The sequence below is a fragment of the Leuciscus leuciscus genome (genome assembly GCF_965113295.1).
Source record: "Leuciscus leuciscus genome assembly, chromosome: 1".
Taxonomy (NCBI): Eukaryota; Metazoa; Chordata; class Actinopteri; order Cypriniformes; family Leuciscidae; genus Leuciscus; species Leuciscus leuciscus.
In genome coordinates, this window is record NC_138725.1 from 8,018,061 (window position 1) to 8,043,016 (window position 24,956).

The following is a 24,956-nucleotide window of genomic DNA, read 5'->3' on the forward strand; positions in this document are numbered from 1 at the left end:
AATTTAATACTGTGAAGCTGCTTTGATACAATCTGTATTGTGAAAAGCGCTATACAAATAAACTTGACTTGACTTGACTTGACAAGGATAAGGAACGCCGGAAAAACCCTCGAAAGGTGGCGAGAACTCCGCCGCCAGAAGGGCTTCCAATCCGACATTCAGTTGCTCTGTTTTTGCAGAACAGGTAAATCCATTTTTCTTTCTAAATTGACGTTCATATTCGCCAAACCAACACAAGGATGTAATTAGCTAGAACTATGCAGTCAGCGTTAGCTTTGGTGAATGTTTCTAGCAGCTAGCGATCAATCTCTATTGTAAATGATCAAGCAAATTCACAGTAGGGCGACAATTTGTGTGAATGATTGCTTTCACCCACTGTTTGTTATGGATTTGAATGTTCATTTATAGGCTATTGACAACTTTGACTAAATTTGTTTACGCCGCCGCCGTTGTTTATGCTCACTGGGAAACGCGAAGCTAACGTTATCTTGCTATTATTGCGTCCTTGTATGGGAGCTAACGTTATAGTTATAACCTCAGGTGGCGAAACGATTTTAAGACAATGTTTTTATTTTTTCTGCATTCTGTTCTGCAATATATAAAAGCATTTATCTAACTTGGTGACATTACACATTGAATGAAGTATCAGTAAAACTTAACTTTGTTTTTAGTGACTACTTTGACTTTCCTTTATGCCGGAAGGGGGGGGAGGAGGGAGGAGACGGGATGAGGAGGAGGGAGGGTCTAGCTAGCCCCTTGACAACAATTCGAATGTCAACACTCCCGGCATCACTTAGAGCACCTTTAAACATGAAAACCCAACAACCCAATGGAAATATATCCTTGTTTTCAACCACAATGCAACGTATGTCCAACGTTGGAGCTTAATGTCAATCTGGCGTGGAATTCTGAAATCAACCTGAAATGCTAATTTTGTCATTGTTTTGGACCAAACTAGCTTATAGATAACAGTAAGGCTAACATATTCATACTAAAATCCCAAAAACTTTAAATAGGGCACTATTTGAGGTAACAGCTATTTGGGTGTCCGAAACCATTGTGGACGTTATTTAGTGACTTATTCAATCTCACAATCAATCCCATTACTGGAACTGTGTTCTAGAAATACATGTTATATTGATATGAGGGCAGGCATAGATTCAGAGGCATAAGGTACTGTAAGTATTACACACAACAATGCAACAATAATAAAACAATGCATTGACATTAACTTTTGATACTTAGATACTTTTAAAAACGAGTACTTCTGTACTTTTACTTAAGTAAAAATCGGTCTTTACAACTTTTACTTGTAACGGAGTAATATTTGACCAGTAGTATCTGTACTTTCACTCAAGTATGGAAGTTGTGTACTTTGTCCACCTCTGAAAACATCTGTTCATAATCTGTGATTACACAATTCCAATACGAATAACACCGGGAGACGTCTGGAATAACTGCAATGATCAATCCGCATTTTTAAGCCAAGTAATTTTATAGTAGGCTCATATTCAGAATGTCCTTATCATATAATGCCAACGACCTGGGCTTCCTTTGTGAAATATAGCGGACTACCGTTTTAAATAACAGTTTAAAAAAAGGTGGTCTGCTATTTTTCTCAAAGGAAGCTCAGTCAGATAGATAGATAGATAGATAGATAGATAGATAGATAGATAGATAGATAGATAGATAGATAGATAGATCAAAAACGAGTTTTAAACAAGAAGGAGAAAACTATGGTGTTTGAGACTCACTGTATGTCATGTCCATGTACTGAACTCTTGTTATTTAACTATGCCAAGATAAATTCAATTTCAAATTCTAGGGCACCATTAAATATTTTGTAGAATTCTACTGGAATCCCATCTAGCCCTGCGCTTTACCGCTATTGATATCCCCTATAGCTTCACTAAGATCTTCTACTGTTAATGGACTATCTAATGTGGTTTTCTCATCTTCTGATATAGTCTCAATTATGATACTGGATATCAAGGGTGAACCTGTTAATAATGTAGACAGACAGCAATCTCATTCAATGTCAGTCATGTGTGCAGTGAAATATAATTTATTAGGCATTTAAAAGCTCTATTGAGAAAATGAAAACATGGAAAGCTCAAAAATCAATCATATCAGGATACTTCATGACTTTAAGAACTAAAATAACTAATTCAAGCAGAATCAGCAGAAAATAAGAAAATGGTCAATGACAATGAGATGTTGATAAAATGAGTAAAGAGTTAAATCAATCATTACATAGCAAATACAAACATTAAGTAAAAGTGAATGAGACAGATCTCTCTCTTTACTGACTTATAAGAGCCAAAGCATCTCAAGAGAAGAAGAGAAGAAAAGTGTCCAGTTTCAATGATACATGAAAGTATATCTTGTGTTTTGCATGGAAGAGTAGAAGTGGAAGAGAAACTAGATGTTCTAATGAAAAACAATGAAGAATGAGTTAAAAATTAATATCAGATTCAATTTTCTCTTAAAAGTGTCATGGCCTTCTTCTCCAGTGTGAATTTTCTGGTGGTCTTTCAGTTCATCTTCTGTAGTAAAGGCCTTCTGCACTGAAACACACACCGCTGTGTCTTTTCTGCTGTAATATTAAGGATGAATCTTCTCCTTTGTGTGAATCTTCAGGTGTTTCTTCAGGACTGATGCCCAATGAAACAGTTTACCACACTGATCACAGTTAAATGGTCTTTCTTCAGAATGAGAAGATGTGATTTCAGAGAGAAATCCCGAGACGTTTCTTCCCAGTGTGAACTCTCATGTGAATCTTCAGACTTGATTTACACGTGAAGCGTTTTTTACACTGAGGGCAGGAGACAGATTTATTGGCTTCTAATTTAACTTTCTTGTTCACGTCCATCAGGTCTAAAAGAAACATTAAAGGGATACTCCACTCTTTTTGGATATAGGCTCATTTTACAACTCCCCCAGAGTTAAAGAGTTGAGTTTTACCGTTTTCGAATCCATTCAGCCGAACTCCGGGTCTGGCGGTACCACTTTTAGCATAGCTTAGCATAGATCATTGAATCGGACAAGACCATTAGCATCTTTCTCAAAAAAATGGCCAAAGCGTTTCGATATTTTTCCTAATAACTAGAAAAAAAAAGTTTGTTGAGACAAACTTTAAGTTGGCTTGAGAAAGCCGGACCAGAGAGTTTGAAGAAGTTAAAAGTAGTTAGAAGTTTTAAGTAGTTTGAAGTTTGAAGTAGTAAAGATTTGTTAAAAAGAAAGAAATATTAGAAAGAAAGAAAGATTAGTTAGAAAGAAAGAAAGAAAGAGAAAGAAAGATAGATTAGTTAGAAAGAAAGATAAGTTACAGTTTTTCTCAGTCACTTTGGTGCATTTCTCACATCACTATTTACATTTGCACAACAGTTAGTCCATCCCTACCAAACTGCCAATTCCTCGTGTGACACCAGCTTATAAAATAAAGACGGGTAAACGGAAAAAGACAGATTACGATGAAAAAAAATCCAAAAAGAAAGAATTTGATCGAGTCCGAAATAAAACGAGGGTAAATATCGGAGCGGCTTTTCAGAGGTGGAGGGAGCGACGTGTCCTGAAAGGATTTAAAACCGATGTAGAGTTAGCCACATTTCTGCTTGACAAGTAAGTATCCCTGCTTGATTTGTTTCATTTTTTAAGAACTACACAACTAAGATCATTTCAAAACAGGCCTGACAAATTATGTATGGCATGATTTCTTGTAGATTTCAGGGTTGTGCTTTGCATATAACATCAACACCAACCAAACATCAGATGACCACGCATCCTATCCCTGCCCTTTCTAGTATTGTTGGTGACTCATCCTCAGATCGGTATGAAAATTATTGTGAAAGCCTATATTACTAAGTTCACTATGTTGGTTCAGCCTCAGCGGTCCGGTTCATGGTGTGTTATTAGATGTTTGGTCTGAAGGATTATGATGTATGATTCATTGTACAAACATAAGGACAATTGAAAATTAGAGGCAAGTTGGTAGACACGCAGTATATAAAGTAAATTTTAATCTGTGATAAATGTGTGAAAAACCTGATTATGGTTTGACCTCAATTATTTGATTTTATACAGTGATGATGATTTTGGGGAGGTTCTGGGCTGCAGTGAAGTTGGGGAGACACCTATTTGTGTTTTAGAGACAAGGTAAGTCATGAAAGATTCTTTATTTATGTTATAATGTATTCTGGCTTGAAATAGAACTTTTGTAGCTCTGATGTTAATCTTGGTTGTAGGACAATAGGAAAGGATTAAAGTATGGTTGGTAGGTTGTTTTTTTATAAAATTTATTCAGTGCAACATATTTAAAAATTACATAAACTATAGTAGAGAGAAACATGAAGCTAATTTTGGGAGATGTCTTTATGTAATGTAGACGTTTCTTCAGTATTGGCTCTGCAGTCAGGCATTAAAAATATTATTGTCAAAATATAAGTAATGTTGTAAGAAAAAACACTGAACTTCTGTAATGGATTAAAGGTATTGAGAAAATTCTGATGGATTACAATATTTTTTTGTTATGTGTATCTGCATCAATTTTCTCTAATGTTTATTTTTTCATGTTCTTATTGTTAGTATGTCATCGCTCGACATTAATGACATAGATGAAAATGACTTCAATCACATTCAAAACTCTGTGTAAGCAAGAGTATTTATACATATTTGTTCTGAGATTTGACGTGTTGAGTGTCATTGACTAATATTTTAAGCACTCTACATAGTATTGACTGGGCTGAGGACAGGACATGGGCTCCACATGAGGACACAAGAGAAGTTTCAACATCAGAGGAAGAGGAAACCATAGAGGAGGCCAGTGACTATGATGACAGTGATGATGAGGATTACATCCCACTTTTATGTGTTCGGTAAGTTCCTAAATAAAAGTTGTCTTTAATGAAAATTATTTTATTTTCTAAATGTTTTTTTTTTATTATTATTCAATCAGCACTAGTGGTGCCATTCAACAAAAAAATATGTCTGGATGCTCTTCAGGCCATCAGCTTGGAGGACACTGTTCATGACACTCTAGACCCAGAGCTAATAGAATCCCAACCAGTTCCAGAAATAATTAAAGTCCAGAGTGAGGATGACATCATTAATCATCCTGCAGCCATCACTTATCATGTTTGTTTGAAACAACTCGCAGAGTATCTGTTGCTGCCAATCTCAATGTGTACAGTGAAAGACCCACTGACATTGGTGGAATGTGGGGCCCCTGGACCATTCCAGATCCAGACCAAGTCCAGATGAACAGCTGTCATCATGCAATGGGTATGTTCATTTGTGTGTTGTTTAATCCGTTGTAACGTCATCATTGTAACAGTTAGAAAGTAATGTTAAATGTGTTTATAAATATGTTTTCCAGATCTGTCCAAACAATCATTGTGTGTGGCAATGGAACTCCCAGCCTACTTTCAAGTACTGGGGACTTCCTTTTGGCATCAAATATATTACTGTCTGGCAACAATTATGCCAAAGTTGCATTGCTCTTCAAGTCTACTCTATAATGATGTTCTAGTTAAGGTCATTCACAGCATATGTAGGGCCCGAACATAACCTCAAGCCCAGGGGCCCCAGACCTGATCTTTGTTCGTTTTACTTGCACTGTTTACATGTCTTTATATTTATTAAAATACTTACAATATTTTTTGTGTGATGGTCCAGTGAAGATTATTGCAGTGCAAGTAAAAATCTGAACCAGAATGAACCTGTAGAAAAGCTCATTTGTGTTGAGCCCTGCAAATATCAAGACCCGCCTCTTTTGTTATAAAATAAAGTTTTGTTACGGGTAAAAAATAATGTTAAAACTAGGAGTTTCACTTGGCCCACCCTACATCTCAAAGCTGGAGCCGGGGCTGGTGTTGTTTAAAGTTCATAGTGATTGTTCTGACTTCATGAAGCCTCATGGTGTGAATGAACTTCAATCTGACTAGAACAAACTCTTTGAAATGTATATATGATACTGGATATGAAACTGTTAATAATGTAGACAGACAGCAATCTCAATCAATGTCAATCATGTGTGCAGTGAAATATAATTTATTAGGCATTTAAAAGCTCTATTGAGAAAATGAAAACATGGAAATCTCAAAAAGCAATCATATCAGGATACTTCATGACTTTCAGAACTAAAATTATTCCTAATTAAAGCAGAATCAGCAGAAAATAAGAAAATGGACAATAACAATGAGATGCTGATAAAATGAGTAAAGAGTTTAATCAATAATTACATGAAGTAATCCGCACCAAACAGTGCCTGAGGATCGAGAACGCAAACCCTGTAATAGGATCAAGCTGCAAGCCCTGAAAAATGTTGAAAAAAAGTTCTCTGCGCAAACCTCAAAAACGCAAACCCGTGAAAACGCAGACGGCGTGCACATGCGCATCACGTGTTTAGTCCATAGGTATGTGTTTTTTTCCAATCCACTTTAAGTGTGTAGTCCAGGAGACAAGAATATAATAAACTTTACTATTTCAGCTACAATCTCCACTTTACTGAGTTCATTATCATAAACTGCAGGTGTGTCGAGAGACGAGCTGTTCTCTCATCATCATCATCATCTCCAGATTCAGATATGGATCCAGTAGATCTGGAGAATCCACTTCAGCTTCTTGTTTCTTCTTAACTTTAAGCCTATTTTCTCCCAGTATAGTGTTTCCAGATGAGCTTTTCCCAGAGCCGGTTCTCCCCATCAGAAGAACCCGGATCATCTGGACTGGAGCCGATCACAGACATCTCTGAAAGAGACAGAAAATATGGAGTCTGAATATATAAAATAAGGCAGACTCGACTGTATTGTATTCTCCGGGTTAAGAGAAAACCAACAGCAGAAATTAACTCAAATGCCACTGAATATCATCAGTACATTATATATTCATCAGCTCAGCAGGGGCGGCTGGCCAATAGAGGGCGCTAGAGCATTATTTATTTTATAAAGGCATTTGTAAAGGTAAAAAATGCACTGGAACTATATCGATTTAAATGACAATTCCGGTGAAAAATGAACCTAGGGGTAATTAATACATGGTTACCGAGTCGATCGTTCCCTGGGATGTGTTTTTCATGATAATCGAATATAAAGAGTTTTATCTCTAAAAACAGATTAGCTTATAACGCTAGTATATGGGGCTCAGAGTAAGTAAAATTAAATGGCTAGTTAATAGCACTAACAAGGCTCAAAATACCCTCAATGCTTCGGTTTGCATGCAGGGACCCTCATTATGCTACCGTGTTAGTGTGAGGCTATTTTGAGCCTTGTTAGTGGTATTAACTAGCGATTTACTTTTACTTACTCTGTGCCCCATATACTAGCGTTATAAGCGAATCTGTTTTTAGAGATAAAACTCTTTATATTCGATTATCATGAAAACGCATCCCAGGGAACGATCGACTCGGTAACCATGTGTTAATTACCCCTAGGTTCATTTTTCACCGGAATTGTCCTTTAAGGGGGCAAATATTGTCCCTTACTGAAAAAGGAGTGACTGCAGAAAGTAATACAGAGGTCAACGTTAGGATAAAGATACAAACAAAGAGGGATTCAAACAAACAACATATAATAAGGTAGAATTTACAGTCTGTGAGCTGAAGAGTAATATTCAGAGAAGAAAATGTGTTTAAGAAGTTTTTGAATGAGAGAAGGGTGGATGTTTGACGGATGTCTTGAGGAAGAGCCACAACGCTAAAAGACCTGATGGCTCCTATGGTTACCAGACTATTGAAACTGAATATGGCACAGCCCCACCTAAGATAGTTTTCACCAGCCGCCACTCACCGATTCGTAAGTTCGTAAAAGCGATCGTACGACTGATCTTAATATTACGGTCTGTTTCCCAAAAGCATCGTGGCTTAAGTAGCACTTGAAAATCATCGTAGATCTACGAGTGCTCTGGAGTAATGAAGCATCGTAAGAAGACAGAGTAATGAAGTGCAGTGTGATCATAAATATAAGGTTTTGATTGTACTTTATTGTACACTTTATTACTCGTTTTTTGTTTAATGTATTAATGAAATAATTAAAAAGGGCAGAAAAATCGAATTCTTTTTAAATTATTTAATCTTATTTTTTTTCTTGTTCATTCATTTAATTTAGATTATAATTATTAAAGATGTAATATGCTTCAAAGACTGGGGAAAATAGGGATGAACTAAAAACATGCTCACATGCACGAAAACCCGCCATGTATTGGGCATTTCTTGGATGGCCATCATGTGGTCCCATCATGCCATCTTCATCCTCCTCCTCCACCACCTCTTCATCTTCCTCCCTGTACTCTCATATGTCCTGACTACAGCTACACACATCCTCAAACTGCTGAGGTGTTGTGGCTGCAGTCTGGACAACAGAAGATGGAGGCTGAGGCCTGGGAGGGTTGTTTGGAGGACAAGGAGATGGCAGATGAAACTGATAGTTCCTCTGAGTATGAAGGACCTGACTCAGGCTCAGGTTGAGTTACTCCTACTCCTCCATGAATGAATATACCACCACAAATGCCATCTGAAGCACTTGTGCCAAGTATTGGCCTATTCTTCCTCTGCTGTGAGAAGGGGGGACTCATTGGGCCCAGTACCTGTTTTATTAAATGTTGTCCTCTGCAGTGCTATTTTCCTTTTAGCAAGTCCTGCCACTTCTTCCTGACCTCCTTCCCTGATCGTTTAATGCCCCTAGTTGAAGTCAGTTTTGTAGCAATATCCTCCCAGATTTTTTGTTTTTGTTTATTTGTATGGCTGCCCTTAAACCTGCTGAAAAAGTATGTTTGTATAGCTCCACCTCCTCTAAAATGACATTAATCTCCTCATTCTGTTTTTTTTTGGTTCAGCCATTTTGCTGTAGGTTTGTGCTTTTATAGGTTATTGGCCTCATTGAAAATGCACATCAGATGAAAACAACTAGAAAAAAAAAGTTTGTTGAGACAAACTTTAAGTTGGCTTGAGAAAGCTGGACCAGAGAGTTTGAAGAAGTTTAAAGTAGTTTGAAGTTAAAATAGTTTGAAGTTTAATGTAGTTTAAAGTTTGATAGAATAGTTAGAAAGAAAGAAAAAGATTAGTTAGAAAGAAAAAGATAGATGAGTTAGAATGATAGATAGATTAGAAATAATTATTAGAAAGAAAGAAAGATTAGTTAGAAAGAAAGAAATATTAATTAGAAAGAAAAAAAATATTAGTCAGAAAGAAAGAAAAATTCATTTGAAAGGAAGAATAGTTAGATAGAAAGAAAAAAAAATATTAGTCAGAAAGAAAGAAAAATTCATTTGAAAGGAAGAATAGTTAGATAGAAAGAAAAAGATTAGATAGATAGATAGATAGATAGATAGATAGATAGATAGATAGATAAGTTAAAAAAGAAAGAAAGAAAGAAAGAAAGATTAGCAAGAAAGAAAGATAAGTTAGAAAGACAGAAAGATTAGTTAGAAAGATATATAAATAGTAGATAGATAGATAGATAGATAGATAGATAGATAGATAGATAGATAAAGTTAAAAAGAAAGAAAGATTAGTTAGAAAGAAAGATTAGTTACTAAGAAAGAAAGATTAGTTGGAAAGAAAGATTAATTAGAAAGATAGATAGATAGATAGATAGATAGATAGATAGATAGATAGATAGATTAGTTAAAAAGAAAGAAAGAAAGATTAGTTACTAAGAAAGAAAGATTAGTTGGAAAGAAAGATTAATTAGAAAGATAGATAGATAGATAGATAGATAGATAGATAGATAGATAGATAGATAGATAGATTAGTTAAAAAGAAAAAAAGAAAGAAAGAAAGATTAGTTAGACAGAAAGATTAGTTACTAAGAAAGAAAGATTAGTTGGAAAGAAAGATAGATAGATAGATAGATAGATAGATAGATAGATAGATAGATAGATAGATAGATAGATAGATAGATAGATAGATAGATAGATAGATAGATAGATAGATAGATAGATAAGTTAAAAAGAAAGAAAGATTAGTTACTAGGAAAGAAAGATTAGATAGATAGATAGATAGATAGATAGATAGATAGATAGATAGATAGATAGATAGATAGATAGATAGATAGATAGATAGATTGATTACCGGGTTCTTACAGTTTTTCTCAGTCACTTTGGTGCATTTCTCACATCACTATTTACATTTGCACAACAGTTAGTTCAACCTCCACAACATTTAGTCATTTGTGCACATCATAGTAGCAGTTTCTCATTCCTTCTAACAAATTGCAAATGCTTTTGGACATGCATCAATTGCTTTCATACAACTCTCTGCTGTTCTATAACATTATCATTTGCTTATGTCATGTCAGTCAAAATTAACTATACTTGTGAATGCTGAATAGTCATTCCATATAAAACTAATAGTCCTCATTTCATTGCTTGAGTCATTACATACAAAAATGTTGAACTAGTTGTCAAAATCTGTCAAACAAATTTTACACATTTTTTAAAATCTTTTTTTCCTGAAAATGTCTCCTAAATTGAACAATACCAGACAGAGAGGAACGTCTGGATGTGCATGAATGATTACAGTACTATGTTGTGTATGTTCAGTTCCAATACTGCAATATTGTTTCCAGTTGTGCACAGCTCTACCCAAAGGGAGTTTATGTTTGTTGTAAATAAGGGTGTATTCTTTCTTTTGCAAAATGCTGTGAACAAATTAGAATTGCTAAGAGCATATGCAGTAAAAATGTGAAACATACATATTCAGTGTCTTGTACTTACCTCACTAAATACAGTAATGTGTAACTTTACTGTATTTTTCAAATGGCTGTGCAAATAGTATATAGTGCTGTCTTGAGCATTTTCAGGTAGTGTCACCAAGATCTGACTTTTTTGCATTGGAACACATTTACAGAGTAAACTGTCACAATGAAAACATGACAAAGCCATTTGACTATCTTGTTCATAAACAATGGTGTCAGGACGCTCATCTTGATGACACTGACACTTTCATTGACATGAGTACTTGCTTTTGAGGAATGAGCTATCTCCATTTTGAGCAAGTGACACGCTTTTGCAGGTTATCAACTAGGTTTTGCAGTTTGTACTAATTGTTTTGAGAACTGTAAATAGTGATGTGAGAAATGCACCAAAGCGACTGAGAAAAACTGTAAAGATAGATTACTAAGAAAGAAAGATTAATTAGAAAGAAAGATTAGTTAGTTAGAAAGAAAGATAGATTAGTTAGAAAGAAAGAAAGAAAGATTAGTTAGAAAGAAAGAGATTAGTTAGAAAGAAAGACAGATTAGTTAGAAAGAGATAGATATATATGTTAAAAAGATAAATAGATAAGTTAAAAACAAAGATTAGTTAGAAAGAAAGAAATATTAGTTAGAAAGAAAGATTAGTTAGAAAGAAAGATTAGTTAGAAAGAAAGAAAGAAAGAAAGAAAGAGATTAGTTAGAAAGAAAGATAGATGAGTTACAAAGAGAAAGAAAGATAGATTAGTTAAAATAAAGATTAGTTATAAAGAAAGAAAGATAGATTAGTTAGAAAGAAAGAAAGATAGATGAGTTAGAAAGAGAAAGAAAGAAAGAAATAAAGAAAGATATTAGTTAGAAAGAAAGAAAGACAAATAGATGAGCTAGAAAGAGAAAGAAAGAAAGCTAGATTAGTTATAAAAGAAAGAGATTAGTTAGAAATAAAGATTAGTTGGAAAGAAAGAAAGATTGATTAGAAAGAAAGAAAGATTAGTTAGAAAGAAAGATAGATGAGTTACAAAGAGAAAGAAAGATAGATTAGTTAAAATAAAGATTAGTTATAAAGAAAGAAAGATAGATTAGTTAGAAAGAAAGATAGATGAGTTAGAAAGAGAAATAAAGAAAGAAATATATATATTAGTTAGAAAGAAAGAAAGAAAGAAAGAAAGAAAGACAAATAGATGAGCTAGAAAGAGAAAGAAAGAAAGCTAGATTAGTTAGAAAGAAAGACAGATTAGTTAGAAAGAAAGATTAGTTGGAAAGAAAGAAAGATTGATTAGAAAGAAAGAAAGATTAGTTAGAAAGAAATAAAGAAAGATTAGTTAGAAAAAGAAAAATAGATAAGTTAGAAAGAGAAAGAAAGAAATATAGATTAGTTAGAAAGAAAGATTTGTTGGAAAGAAATAAAGATAGATGAGTTAGAAAGAGAAAGAAAGAAAGATAGATTAGTTAGAAAGAAAGAAAGAAAGAAAGAAAGAAAGAAAGAAAGAAAGAAAGAAATATTAGTTAGAAAGAAAGAAAAATAGATGAGTTAGAAAGAGAAAGAAAGAAAGAAAGCTAGATTAGTTAGAAAGAAAGATAGATTATTTAGAAATAAAGATTAGTTGGAAAGAAAGAAAGATTGATTAGAAAGAAAGATTAGTTAGAAAAAAAGAAAGATTAGTTAGAAAGAAAGAAATATTAGTTAGAAAGAAAGAAAAATAGAAAGAAAGAAAGAAAGAAAGAAAGAAAGAAAGAAAGAAAGAAAGAAAGAAAGAAAGATTAGTTTGAAAGAAAAAAAGATTAGTTAAAAAGATAGATAGATAGATCTGACCAAGTCAGAATAGTCTGAAGGTCTGAGCCGAGTTTGGAGTATGTAGAGTTAAAGCTCTAGAAGGAGATAGAGTTTTGGTAAATTTGGGTCAAATAGAGCATCGGTTCCCAACAGGGGGGTCGCGGCCCACAAGGGGGCCTCAGCGAGCTCTGTGGGGGGTCGCGTCATATTTTGAAAAGTTTTGAGCAATTTGTATTAAATAAAAGTCCTTAACTTTTTTCTGTTCAAAATTTATATAATGAGCGAGTTAATCATGAATCCATTTTCCAAACCGTGTTTTCTATGGTACACCTATAATAAGTGGGACATTGGGACTATTTTACACTGGTTCGGATCGCTGCCGCTGCGGAGTAGCCCAGTACCTGCGTTACTCGTCATAGACGCACACAGAGAGAGAAGTAGTTCCGGCTACAATGTTCTTCCGAAAGACGCATTATTCTGTTAATAAACCCATGTTTGTTATCGCTCGCTATAGCGCCAAAAGCCTAAAAAATAAAGCCTCACATTGATAAAGCCTCACAAATAACATGCAAGTATTGAGGCCCCAGACAGAAGTCATTTAGTAATAGCCTATATTCATTATTTTTTTACCTACACACAAGTGTGAATACTGATATTTTTGTTATTGCATTTAAAATAGGGCAAATTTATAGGCTACTCCTAGGCTTACATTTTTAAATTACAAAGGGCCTACTAATGTTTTTGTTATTGTATTTTCAATATTATAGGCTATTATTTGTTCATAAACATATCTGTTTATTGTAAACATACCGTTTGTTTGAAAACAACATATTTTGTCATCCTTGCTGCAAGCTTACAAGAGCGAAAATATCATTAAATGTGAAGGGGGGCCCTAAAATATTTTCTTGGGAAAAAGGGGGTCTCAGACAAAAAAAGGTTGGGAACCACTGAAATAGAAGACAGCATCAAAGTCCTCTCCAAAGGATTATCCTTTGCCCCTACCTGCTCAGCGAATGAATTTAAGACTAAAATTGACTTGTTCAGATTCTACAGAAATCTACATCTGAAGGCATGGTATAATAGAAGTCCTACTTCCTTGGCAAGTTCCTCGGACACAGGTCAGACTGATTCTCTTGTGTCTAAAACTCTTTTCAAACCCAGATCTACTTTTTGTCCATTGTTTCAAAATGCAGCTTTAAATACATTTGAGAAGAAGGTGAATTTTGATATTGAGAATTTGTTTAAAAATAAAAATAAAGGAACACCAGCTCACAGTAACCTGTCTCACAAAGAAAAGACTGCTTTAGAAACACTGTTAAAAGATGATGCTATTGTCATTAAAAAAGCAGATAAGGGTGGCGCTATTGTGGTTTGGAGCAAAGATATGTATATCAAAGAAGCTCATCGTCAGCTCTGTAATATTGAATTTTACCAACCTCTAACACATAATCCAACTGAGTCTCTTAAAGAAGATTTAAAAGAGATACTTAGGGAGGCCAAGGAAAAGGGTTGGATTACAAACAATGAAAGCGAGTTTCTATTTAATGATAATCCACGTATGGCGTCATTCTATATGCTTCCTAAGATACATAAATCTGTGGAGAATCCTCCAGGTAGACCTGTTATATCAGGCAATGAGAGTCTTATTGAGCCAATATCTAAATATGTGGATTATTTTATCAAACCTCTTTTGTCCTCACTACCTGCATATTTACAGGATACTACAGATGTTTTGAATAAGATTGAGGAACTGAAAAATATTGATAGAGATATAATTCTAGCCACTATGGATGTTGAGTCACTATATACAACCATTGATCATGAACAGGGTTTGTCAGCACTAAGATTTTTTATGAATGCTCGACCGGAGTCTGAAATGCCTCCTAATGATTTTCTACTTGTCTTGACGCGATGGTCTTTAACCAATAATATTTTCTTATTTCAAGATAAACTGTTCAAACAGATTAAAGGTTGTGCTATGGGGGCTTGTTATAGCCCCTCGTATGCTGGCCTTTATCTAGGTAAATGGGAAGAAGATTTTGTGTTCAGTAATGATAGGAACCATTTCTTAAGCCACATTGTTTGGTGGGGAAGATATATTGATGACATCTGTCTAGTTTGGTCGGGATCTGAAATTGAACTACAAGCTTTTCACAGATTTCTGAACAATACGAATTCAAATATTAAACTGGATCTTTGCTACAGTAAGGAAAGCATAAACTTCTTAGATCTTTGTATTTATAAAGACAATCAAGGTACCTTACATACATCTTTATATAGAAAACCAACAGACAGAAATACAATCCTCCATGCAAAAAGTTTCCACCCTAAGAGGCTAAAAGAGAATATTCCATTAGGGCAGTTCCAACGAGTGCGACGGATTTGTGACCAGGAAAATTATTTTAAAATTAGATCGGAGGACATGGCGGCACGTTTCCAGGCAAGGGGATACAAAAACGCTATCATTCAGACAGCTTATACAAAAGCTAGTAGTCGGGACAGACCAACTCTATTACAAAAAAGAAGTGGTCCCACACTGAAAAATGACAGAGTGGTTTTTGCGACAGCATATAGCACAGAGGCAGAAAGAATTAAACAGATAGTTAAGAACAATTGGAGTATCATTCAGAGTGATACAACACTAAGGGAGACTTTCAAGGAACCACCTTTAATCAGTTTCAGGAGATGTCCAACTTTACAAGACAAATTAGTCCATAGTCATCTTCAACCAAATGACCAACCAACTTGGTTGAAAACTAAACCAAAGGGGTCCTATAAATGTCATCACTGTAATCACTGTACTAATGTTGTCCAGACCAAAACTTTTAAAGACTGTATCTCTCAGAAAGAGTACACTATCAATCATTTTATAAACTGCAAAACCACATTTGTTATTTACAAGTTGGAATGCACAGAATGTAAAGTCTTTTACATTGGTAGAACAAAAAGACGCTTTCAGGATAGATTGGCAGAACACAAATATGCTATTCGTATGAGTAATCTCAACTATCCTATGGCCAAGCATTTTCTGCAGCATAATAGTAACCCATCAACTTTACAAGCCTATGGAATTGATCATATCCCCATGTCGATAAGAAAAGGTGATAGACAGTGCCAACTCAATCAAAGGGAGGCTTTCTGGATTTTTAAATTACAGGCCACTAGGGCTGTAACGATTCCTCGATTTAAGTCGAGTACTCGATTTAAAAAAATCCTCGATTGCAATTTACCCGTGTCGAGTAACCGGCAAAATACCGGAAGTGGCGCATTCCACAGACGAGAGTCCATGAACCGCATTATTACACAGTTTTCTAAGGCTACGCGATATATTTAACTGTTTACAATCATGATATCGTGAAATCACAAAGGCTAAGATTAAGTTAAATAAATATGTGCGCTGTTTTTTTTCTCCCACAGAGAAAGCATGACGGTTTAATTATTTGCATGCGTGCAGATTGTGTTAAAAGTACCTCAGCTCCGTTCACAGTAAACGCTGCTCCAAACATACTCAGTCTCTGCATGTGCTGTTTGTTTAAGTTTCCAATAATGTGCATTTGGGAACGCAAAACCCCGGATGCGTGTTTCATAGTAACTTACTGTCATTTTATATGCGTGGAGCGTCTCGGGTTTCTCAAACTCCATCTTTGCATGCTGTGAGTTTGTGTGGCTTATAACGTTCATCTGCACGCAGTCTGCGCAGTTTCACAAGATTCGTAACGCAGCTCATTTATAAATCTTCGCCAACACAGGAGAATACATAAGTATGTTTCTGAATATATTCAGAAATATATTCGCAATCGCATATATTCTCATGTGCGAATTGTTGTTCATTGCGATTTCAAAATAAAAGTTTAACCCTTGCTAGTTCATTACAAATAATGTTAACAAATACAACCTTTAATTTTAATAATGTATTAGCAAATGTTGAAATTAACATGAACTAAGATTAATAAATGCTGTAGAAATCAATATTGTTCATTCTTAGTAACTAATGAACCATATTGTAAAGTGTTACCTATTTGTCTTTAAGTAATTTTAAAGGCTGTTGTTCACTTGGATCTATTTTTATTACCACAATTTTTTATCCGATTACTCGATTAATCGATGGAATTATCCGTAGAATACTTGATTACTAAAATAATCGATAGCTACAGCCCTACAGGCCACTAAATATCCGGGTTTAAATGATGAGCTAGATTTAACGGTTTTTCTGTAAAGCCTTTTGTAGATTTGACATTATTTACTTTCACCAATGTTTTTTTTTTTGTTTTTTTTTCTAAATGCTATTATGGTGACATGTTGTATCAGACATCCATGTTTGTAGTTTTTTGGTAGTTTTGTTTCTAGTGGGAGGAGTTGATTATTGGGGTTTTTCCACTATAAAGACACTTGTAACCCTTTACAGCTGTTTGATTCCCTGACGAAGGCCAGTGTGCTGAAACGCGTTGGAGTCATTTTAAAAGTCTCTTTTGACTATGCCATAAAATAAAGGCATTTTTTAATATTCCAGGAGAGTGCCTTGGAGTTTTTCTTTTGTTTGAAATCTACTCTACCTCTTCCAAAGAGCACCTCTACCAAGATAAGTGAATCCGGGAAGCGCTCCTGATCTACATGTTTTAAGGATTTCAGTAAGTTGACTTTCTCAAGCATTAACAACACAAAGTTTGCTAAAAAGAAAGGTTTTGAAATTTTTTATTTTTAGTAAACTCAATGTTGTCAATGCTCTAGTTCATATGTAGAGCCCCTGGTGATACTTCAAGCACAGTTTCATGTTGTTTCGAGTCTCCTTAATGTTTTAAAAATAGCGATTTTGATGCTCTCGTTGTTGTGCCCCATTCACTCCCATTCAAAAGGCATTTTGACCGAAAACGAAAATACGGTCAAACTTAAAAGTGGAGTTTCCATTCTAATTATACTTTTGCACAAATGTTTGACTCGACTAGATAAACAAAAAGAGCCTAGGTTCGATTTTGGCGAGAGTAACCCTTTAACCCTCTGAGGTCGAGAAACGCGCCGACGCGTTTTGCTGGATTTTTTTCACATTGCAGCAACATAAACTTAAATTACTCCGTCATTTATGGTTATACAGAAAAAAGAAATATAAAAAAATAATCTGTGATATTTCTACTTTTGTATGTGTCCACTTACAATCAAATCAAAACATTGTGCTTTTGTAAAATAAAGAAAATAAACAGGGTGTGCATTCTGCACTTTTTTTTCTTGAGCACGTCTATAAACTGAAACAAAACTCAGCGAATACTTCTCACACATTTATGAGCCATTTACCTTTATAAACATTTAAGTGTGTACTTTTAAATGATCGAATTCAAACTGAAAACAAATATTCTCTGTTTAAGTAATTTGTATAAAACCAACAGGATGTCCAGCTTCTCAAACGCTTGCTAATTACTTTTTAATTCGACCACGCCCACTCGCGCAAAAGAGATTCACATGCAAATCTCCACATGGAACGCAAACGCCCTCGTTACCTCAAACACAAAACACCAAAACACTTCACAAGTCTCTGCTTTTCGTCGAGTTTGGAAGACACGTCTGAGCTTACATTGGATTTAACTCAGAAGAAGAAGAACGTGATTTGAAGACAAGAAAGATGTAAGGTAAGAAATTCTTACTTATTAGTTTATGGTATTGTTGCATAAACTTCACATTGCAGTTGAACTGTTGCTAGATATATGGTGAATATTATACTATTTAGACCCGTGTTTACTGTTAAATACTGTTTGTGGATATCTGCTCAAACATAGATATGTATAACCATAATGTATCATATTTTGGAGCGCGCTGTGCGTTTGAATGTATCATATTTTGGAGCGCGCTGTGCGTTTGAATGTATCATATTTTGGAGCGCGATTGCGTTTGAAAGGAAAAATGCACCAAACATTAGGCTTTATGTTTTTACTATTATCTCATTTCATATCATCATAACGAATGGAAACATTTGAAGTAACATATGATAATCAATATATTTTTCTCTAGCGTAGTTGTTCTTGAAATCTTTTGGAAGATTTAATTTATTGTTATTATTATTTTATGCAGCACTGCGTAGCCTATGCCTACAAGGCACAACAAACCTGGTGTTCATTATATATTGTTGGAAACGTGTGTGTGTGTGTGTGTGTGTGTGTGTGTGTGTGTGTGTGTGTGTGTGTGTGTGTGTGTGGGTGTGTGTGTGTGTGGGTGTGTGTGTGTGTGTGTGTATTCTGTGAATTTTAAAAAGAATCTATTCCCAAAATCGTGCAGCCCTATAGTTTCTCTTGATATCAGTATGTTCACAGTTTTTTAGTCCTGCTGACTTCAACATTCACATGAGTCTCTGTATATGAACATGGTAAAGTGAAAATCAAACACCTTGGAAATGAAAGGTATGTACAATGTTTTTTAGGAATGGCACAAAGGTCTCTGTCTTTGGATCATTGTTTTCAATGTGCTCTTTTGTCATTTGTATTTTTGGATTATTTTGTGTTGTAAATAAATCCAAACAATCTAAAAGCCATTCTTTTTTAAATCTCCTCATTCTTTGTGCAAGGTTGCTCTGAATGACAGGGCCTGATAGCTCCTAATAGGGCAGTTAGGGGAGTGTCTTTGTCTTTCTCAGGTGTTGAAGCCTTACATATTCATGAGATGATCACGCCTTTTCGCATAAGGCTTTTTCACACAAAACACGTCTTAGAAATTTAAAATCAATATATTGTCTTATCTGAATGAGCAGTCAGGGTGAGTTTCACATAGTTTTGGAGCAAATATTCTAGGCTACGTCATACAATTTTCAAAAGTCTTGTGAAAAAATAATCAGTATGGGTTTCATGGCCTTATTTCAGTGAGATTTTTTTTTTGTATTTTCACAAACCACGCATAAATGTCATTATCTCAAAACTACAAACTTTTACATACATGCTGCTGATATATTATTGTAGCAGAGTTTGTGCTGAATACAGTGTAATCAGACTTTAGCCATGAAAATGTCACTAGCAACAGAAAAAAACACAAATGTCAGAGCATGTCAGAACACCTCCAGGACCCAGAAAACACCTCAGACCTCAGAGGGTTAAGTAGCACTTAAAGCACAGCTGCTTGCGATCGTTTTTGTGAAACGCACGTGAAATGAATTTCCAAGAAAGAACACGAGACGGGTTTTCTTGCTGTTGTTGCTGAGGAAGCAAAGTCCTCAAAGACTGAGCAACTTTCTGTTTGCATTAGGGGACTTCAGATCAAGGAGCGATTGATTTGCTTTGTTGACTGTTCCAGTTCACGTGATGCTGGAGGGATTGTTTCTGGCATTAGAGAAGGATTGCAGTCGTGTGGGCTGAAGAACACTCCCATAATTGCTCAATTGCTTAATAATATGACTTTTTTTAAATCATAACTCTGATTGTATTTGTCTGAAAGAAGAATGTCATACACACCTAGGAATGAGTTGAGGGTGAGTAAATCATGGGCTAATTTTCCTTTTTGGGTGAACTATCCCTTTAAAATGCTTTCTCAATGGATCTCCCAGCTCTGTGTAGTAATGTTGTTGCGTGATCGAGTTCGGCTCACGAGTAAACCGCTGTCTAGTATTGCTCCGAGCTGATAAACTGTTTGCGCTGCGCAGCTCAGACGAGTAGTGTGGTTTCATTCTGCTTTCGTTTGCTGTGTGATGTTTCTCGTATGCAGCAGAAATGGCAGCTCTCTCTAATAAAAATTTTGAAAAATGTGACCATTTAGTCTCAGTCTAGAGCCCTGTATAGTGCTGTATTTCTGCTTTACATGAGCGCCACCTACTGTCAGAGAGTGAATTTGTGTATTTTTGCATTGATCTGAACTGACAAATTAAGACATTCCTGTTGGATTGAACACGAGTTAATAGATATCAATCAATCAACAAAGTGTCCTGTGCTCACCACACACCGGCTATAGGTGGAGAGGAGAGATTTGGCTATAGGGTGATGTTAGTCTAACTTACACAGAAGAGACTTTGTTGCTCAGCACATGAAAATAAACTACTTACCGTGATCTCAGACTGAGGTGATGTGGTTTCTCCACTGTATGGATCTTCATATGTATCTTCAGGTCACTTTTAAAAGAGAAACTTGTCCCGCACTGATCACACGTGTGCAGCTTCTCTCTGCTGTGGATCCTCTCATGTGATCTCAGATGTGCTGACCGACTGAATCTCTTGTCACAGTGTGAACACTTGTAAGGTTTTTCTCCAGTGTGGATCCTCTCATGTGATCTCAGATTTGCTGACCGACTGAATCTCTTGTCACAGTGTGAACACTTGTAAGGTTTTTCTCCAGTGTGAATTCTCTGGTGCCGTTTTAAACTGTTCGCTGCAGTAAAAGTCTTCTCACACTCAAAGCACATGTACTCTCTCACACCAGTGTGTATTTTCTCATGTCTATGTAAATATTGCAGCAGTGAAAAACTCTTTCCACACACAGAACATGAATGCGGCTTCTCCTTCGTATGAACTGTCAGGTGTGACTTCAGGTCTGATGCCCTAAGAAATGTTTTGCTGCATTGATCACATGAGAACAGCTTCTCTCCGGTGTGGATCATCATGTGAACATTAAGGGATGATGATCGACTGAAACTCTTTCCACATTGATCACATGTGAACGGCTTCTCTCCAGTGTGGATCCTCATGTGAATCTCAAGACTTGGTTTGGTTGTGAAACTCTTCCCACACTGAGTGCAGGTGAAAGATTTCTTGGCTCTTCTTTTCTTTAAAAATGTCTGTTTAGTCTCTGAGCGACTCAAAGATTTTTCTCCAGGTTGGACATGATGTTCCTCCTCCATTTCACTCAGTTCTTCACTCTCCTCCTTCACTTCACTCAGTTCTTCACTCTCCTCCTCCATTTCACTCAGTTCTTCACTCTCCTCCTTCACTTCACTCAGTTCTTCATAAAAGAAACAAATATTACATTTAATTTTCAGTACATCAAAATAATTCAAAGAGAGAAATATAAAGTGAAAGGACAAGAAAGTGAGCCCTGATGTAATAGTAGAAAGTAGACAACTGCTATAAAATATTATGATAATTTGATGCCTTTTTATAAATTGATTATTTGTCCTTGAAACTTTCCATGAATGAGGTAAATTTATCTTCCAATTATTATTTTTAAAACATTATAGGCACGAATCCCATGTTTCTTTAGCAAGAACTATTGAATATATTTGGTAAATGACACAATTATCTAACATGATATTAACATTAAAATATACAATACTGCCATATTTTGACACCAACTTTGAGATTGATATTTATTTTACTAAAAACGTTAATTATTAATGGCTGTTCACACTAGACTTTTCCTTCCACTGACTTCCATTCATGCGCATATTTTTTATTTAATTTAATTTTAATTTAATTTATTTCCGTCATTTCACAACCGGTGCACCTGTAGAAACTTGCTCAAAGTGTAGAGTATTTCTTAATACTGTGACACACAGGGAGTGACATCATCTGGGCTCTTTCTACTGCATGATGGGAAGACAAGAAAATAATCTCAATCCATTGTCTCAGTTTTTACACAAACTGTAGCATTGACTGTATTCATCAACCCTGTTACCAAAGTTACTGTAAGAAGAATCTCTATAACTATGAATAACTTGTATGATATTTAACAAATACAACTTTATCAGTAACTTGGTGTTTACTGACTATTCCTAAAAATATATATTTTGTAAACTATGTTGAAAATGACTAAACTTCTGGTAACATTGTTGCAAATTGGAAACCAGATTTAAAATAAATGTAAAATAAAACAGTTAAAATAGTATTTAGCCTGATCTGATGTTGACCATCAAATGTCTCAAACCTCCCTTTACTGACCATTTATTGAAGAAAAACCCAGAACATTCTGTACCGTTTCATAGTTGAACTGTTTATCTAAATGTGATGAAGTGCTTGGATGTTTCTAACATGAATGTTCTTCAGCATCATGAATGAATGGAGAATAAACACCAACCTCTTTGTTCTTCAGGATCTTCAGTGTGTTTCATTCTGCAGGGTTCTGGATCACTCATGTTCTCTCTGTCCTCTTTAATAAACTCAGTCTTTGCAGATATCAGCTCTTCCTGATGCTCTGATGCTCGTCTTCACTTGTAGCTGATGGGAATTTACAGCATTTATTGGAGAATTACTGTGGGAGGAGCTTCACTGATGATGAATTACAGTGGGAGGAGCTTCACTGATGATGTGATTACTGTGGGAGAGCTTCACTGATGATGTGATTGCTGTGGGAGGAGCTTTACTGATGATGAATTACAGTGGGAGGAGCTTCACTGATGATGTGAATGTAGTGCGAGGAGCTTCACTGATGATGAGTTACAGTGGGAGGGGCTGATCTGCAAAAAAATCTAAAATATAAATCACTGAGTTTGTTTTTATAATAAATGACACTTCTAAGCATTTATGTCTGTCTATCTATTCATTGTACAGTAACTGATGCCAATTCATTAATTATTTGTATTATTTTTATTGCTAATCCTAACATTATTCTGCTTCTTCATTAAAATACAGGTATCTAGAAATATAGAAAATAATATAAATAATTTTAATTCTTCCAAATATAAATAATGGTAGGAAAAACAGTTAAAATCATAAAAACAGAAATAAATGTACATATAGTAGCCAACAAATCCCCTCAGTCTGCTGACACCAATGCAATGAGCTTTAAGTGTCAATTTACAGGAGATCTGAAGACATCAGCATAATAAATGAGGTGAAAACAGGAACTATTGTCATGAAATAAAGAGTGTTTTTAGCAGATCTGTTAATATTGATGAGCCTCAGACTATCAACACTCATTCAACAAGCCATTCAGGATCATCAGCAGATCATCTCACTTTATTCTGAGTGTTTGCTGTTAGAAACACATTATTTGAGTCAGGATACAGGACAAAAGCCTGTAAAACTGCTATTAAAATACAATAGTGTTATTTCTCACGACATGGATAAAACATCAATAACACAAAAACAATCACTATGGCACTCATCTTCATCAACAACTACAGAGAAATAACTACAGCAGCATAATATGTCCACATTAATCTAAATATAGCTAGATTGATCGTATGATAACATTAATCACTATAAAGTAGTTAGATCATTAAAAGAATAACATTTTATATGTGAAGAAACTGAAAATGTTCATAAAACTTTTACAAATAAAGAGCACCACTAAAAAGCACTAATGTTCCAAGAGTAAAACACTAATCATATATTAGTATTGCTTTAATGTCTCACATGGCTCATCATAGGCTCAATGTAAAGCCTTTAGCAGTCTCTGTTCCAGTATGACACTTGAGATCGATTCACATTAATTCCCTCACATATCTTAAACTTGACTTGACGAAACAATCACACAAACGAACACAACATCGCTCAGGTCTGAATGAACTCAACATATTCTCCTCATGCTCGCTGCTGCTGCACTAAATGTTTATATCAGAAGGAAGACGCCAGAAAAGACGCACAAGTATCGCTGTGATCGATGAAAACAATACAGAAATGAGCCTGTCGCTTAATCAAACACTGATTATTCATTCGATCATTCGACACTGAAACTCTCAATGAGGGAAGAGAGGGCTACTAACCAGTATAGAAAGCTGTTTTAGCATATCCACATTATTCCTATATGCCCCATTAATTATGGGTGTAACTTCTGTTAAGCTGTAAACAATCAGTGAAAGACTAGCTCTATGGACGCAATAATATATATTTTTAAACTGTGTACAATTACATTACACTACTCATCCTTCAACCATTGAACCTTAAAAGGACATTTAAAAGTGTACAAGCATCAACAAGGTACTTTCAACAGGCGATGAATAACCCCAAAAAGCATGAATCTTTCCACAGCAAAATCGGACGGTTAAATATCCCAGTGGTAATCTGTATTATGTATACGCTGCCTTAATAAAAAATAAAAATAATTTACTTCAGCATTACGTGATACTATTTCAAAGTGATTTCAGTCATTTTGACAGATAATAAACTTGGAAAGAGACGTGATGATTTAAGGAGGAAAAAATAGAGATTCTTCTGCATTCCAGTAAATTATTAATGGGATATATCGTAAATTAAATTGGGAGAACAGACCACATATGTGCTGTATATGTTGTCATTTTTCATACTATTACAGCGGAATGCAAAAGGAAAAAATAAAATAACCATGAGGAAAAGAAAGCAGCTCTTGCCATTGATATTCTTGTTATAAAATGTCATGTTAAAATATCAAGTGTTACGTTATTCTCATGTTATTCAATACCTGTCTATATTGTGTTTCAGCTCAGCTGAGTTTTGGATTGATGGGAAAGGGAGATGGAAGTTTATAAGTAAGATTAAAAACAATGATTAAAAGCAGCAAGCCGTTTAAAAAACAAAACAAATCAAACGAGGCTAAATGGGGAATCATACTAAATACCATAACTGTATTATATACTACTACTGTATTTCATTTGTCCCATTTTTGTGTCCTTTATCTCTT

General features: G+C 35.1%; 1 protein-coding gene across 4 annotated transcripts in view; it reads right to left on the bottom strand.

Moving 5' to 3' along the window:
* The window catches only part of LOC309491300 (uncharacterized protein), a 65,094-nt gene that overhangs the window by 30,597 nt on the left and 9,541 nt on the right, over nt 1-24,956 (bottom strand). For 2 of the 4 annotated variants that reach the window (XM_082160802.1, XM_082160803.1), the window contains one exon: nt 22,434-22,670. The exons of the other annotated variants lie outside the window; for them this stretch is intronic. In XM_082160802.1, coding sequence (XP_082016928.1) covers nt 22,434-22,491 — 58 coding nt within the window. In that variant the 5' untranslated portion in view covers nt 22,492-22,670. The remainder of the gene's footprint in view (nt 1-22,433; nt 22,671-24,956) is intronic. 4 annotated transcript variants of the gene reach the window in all.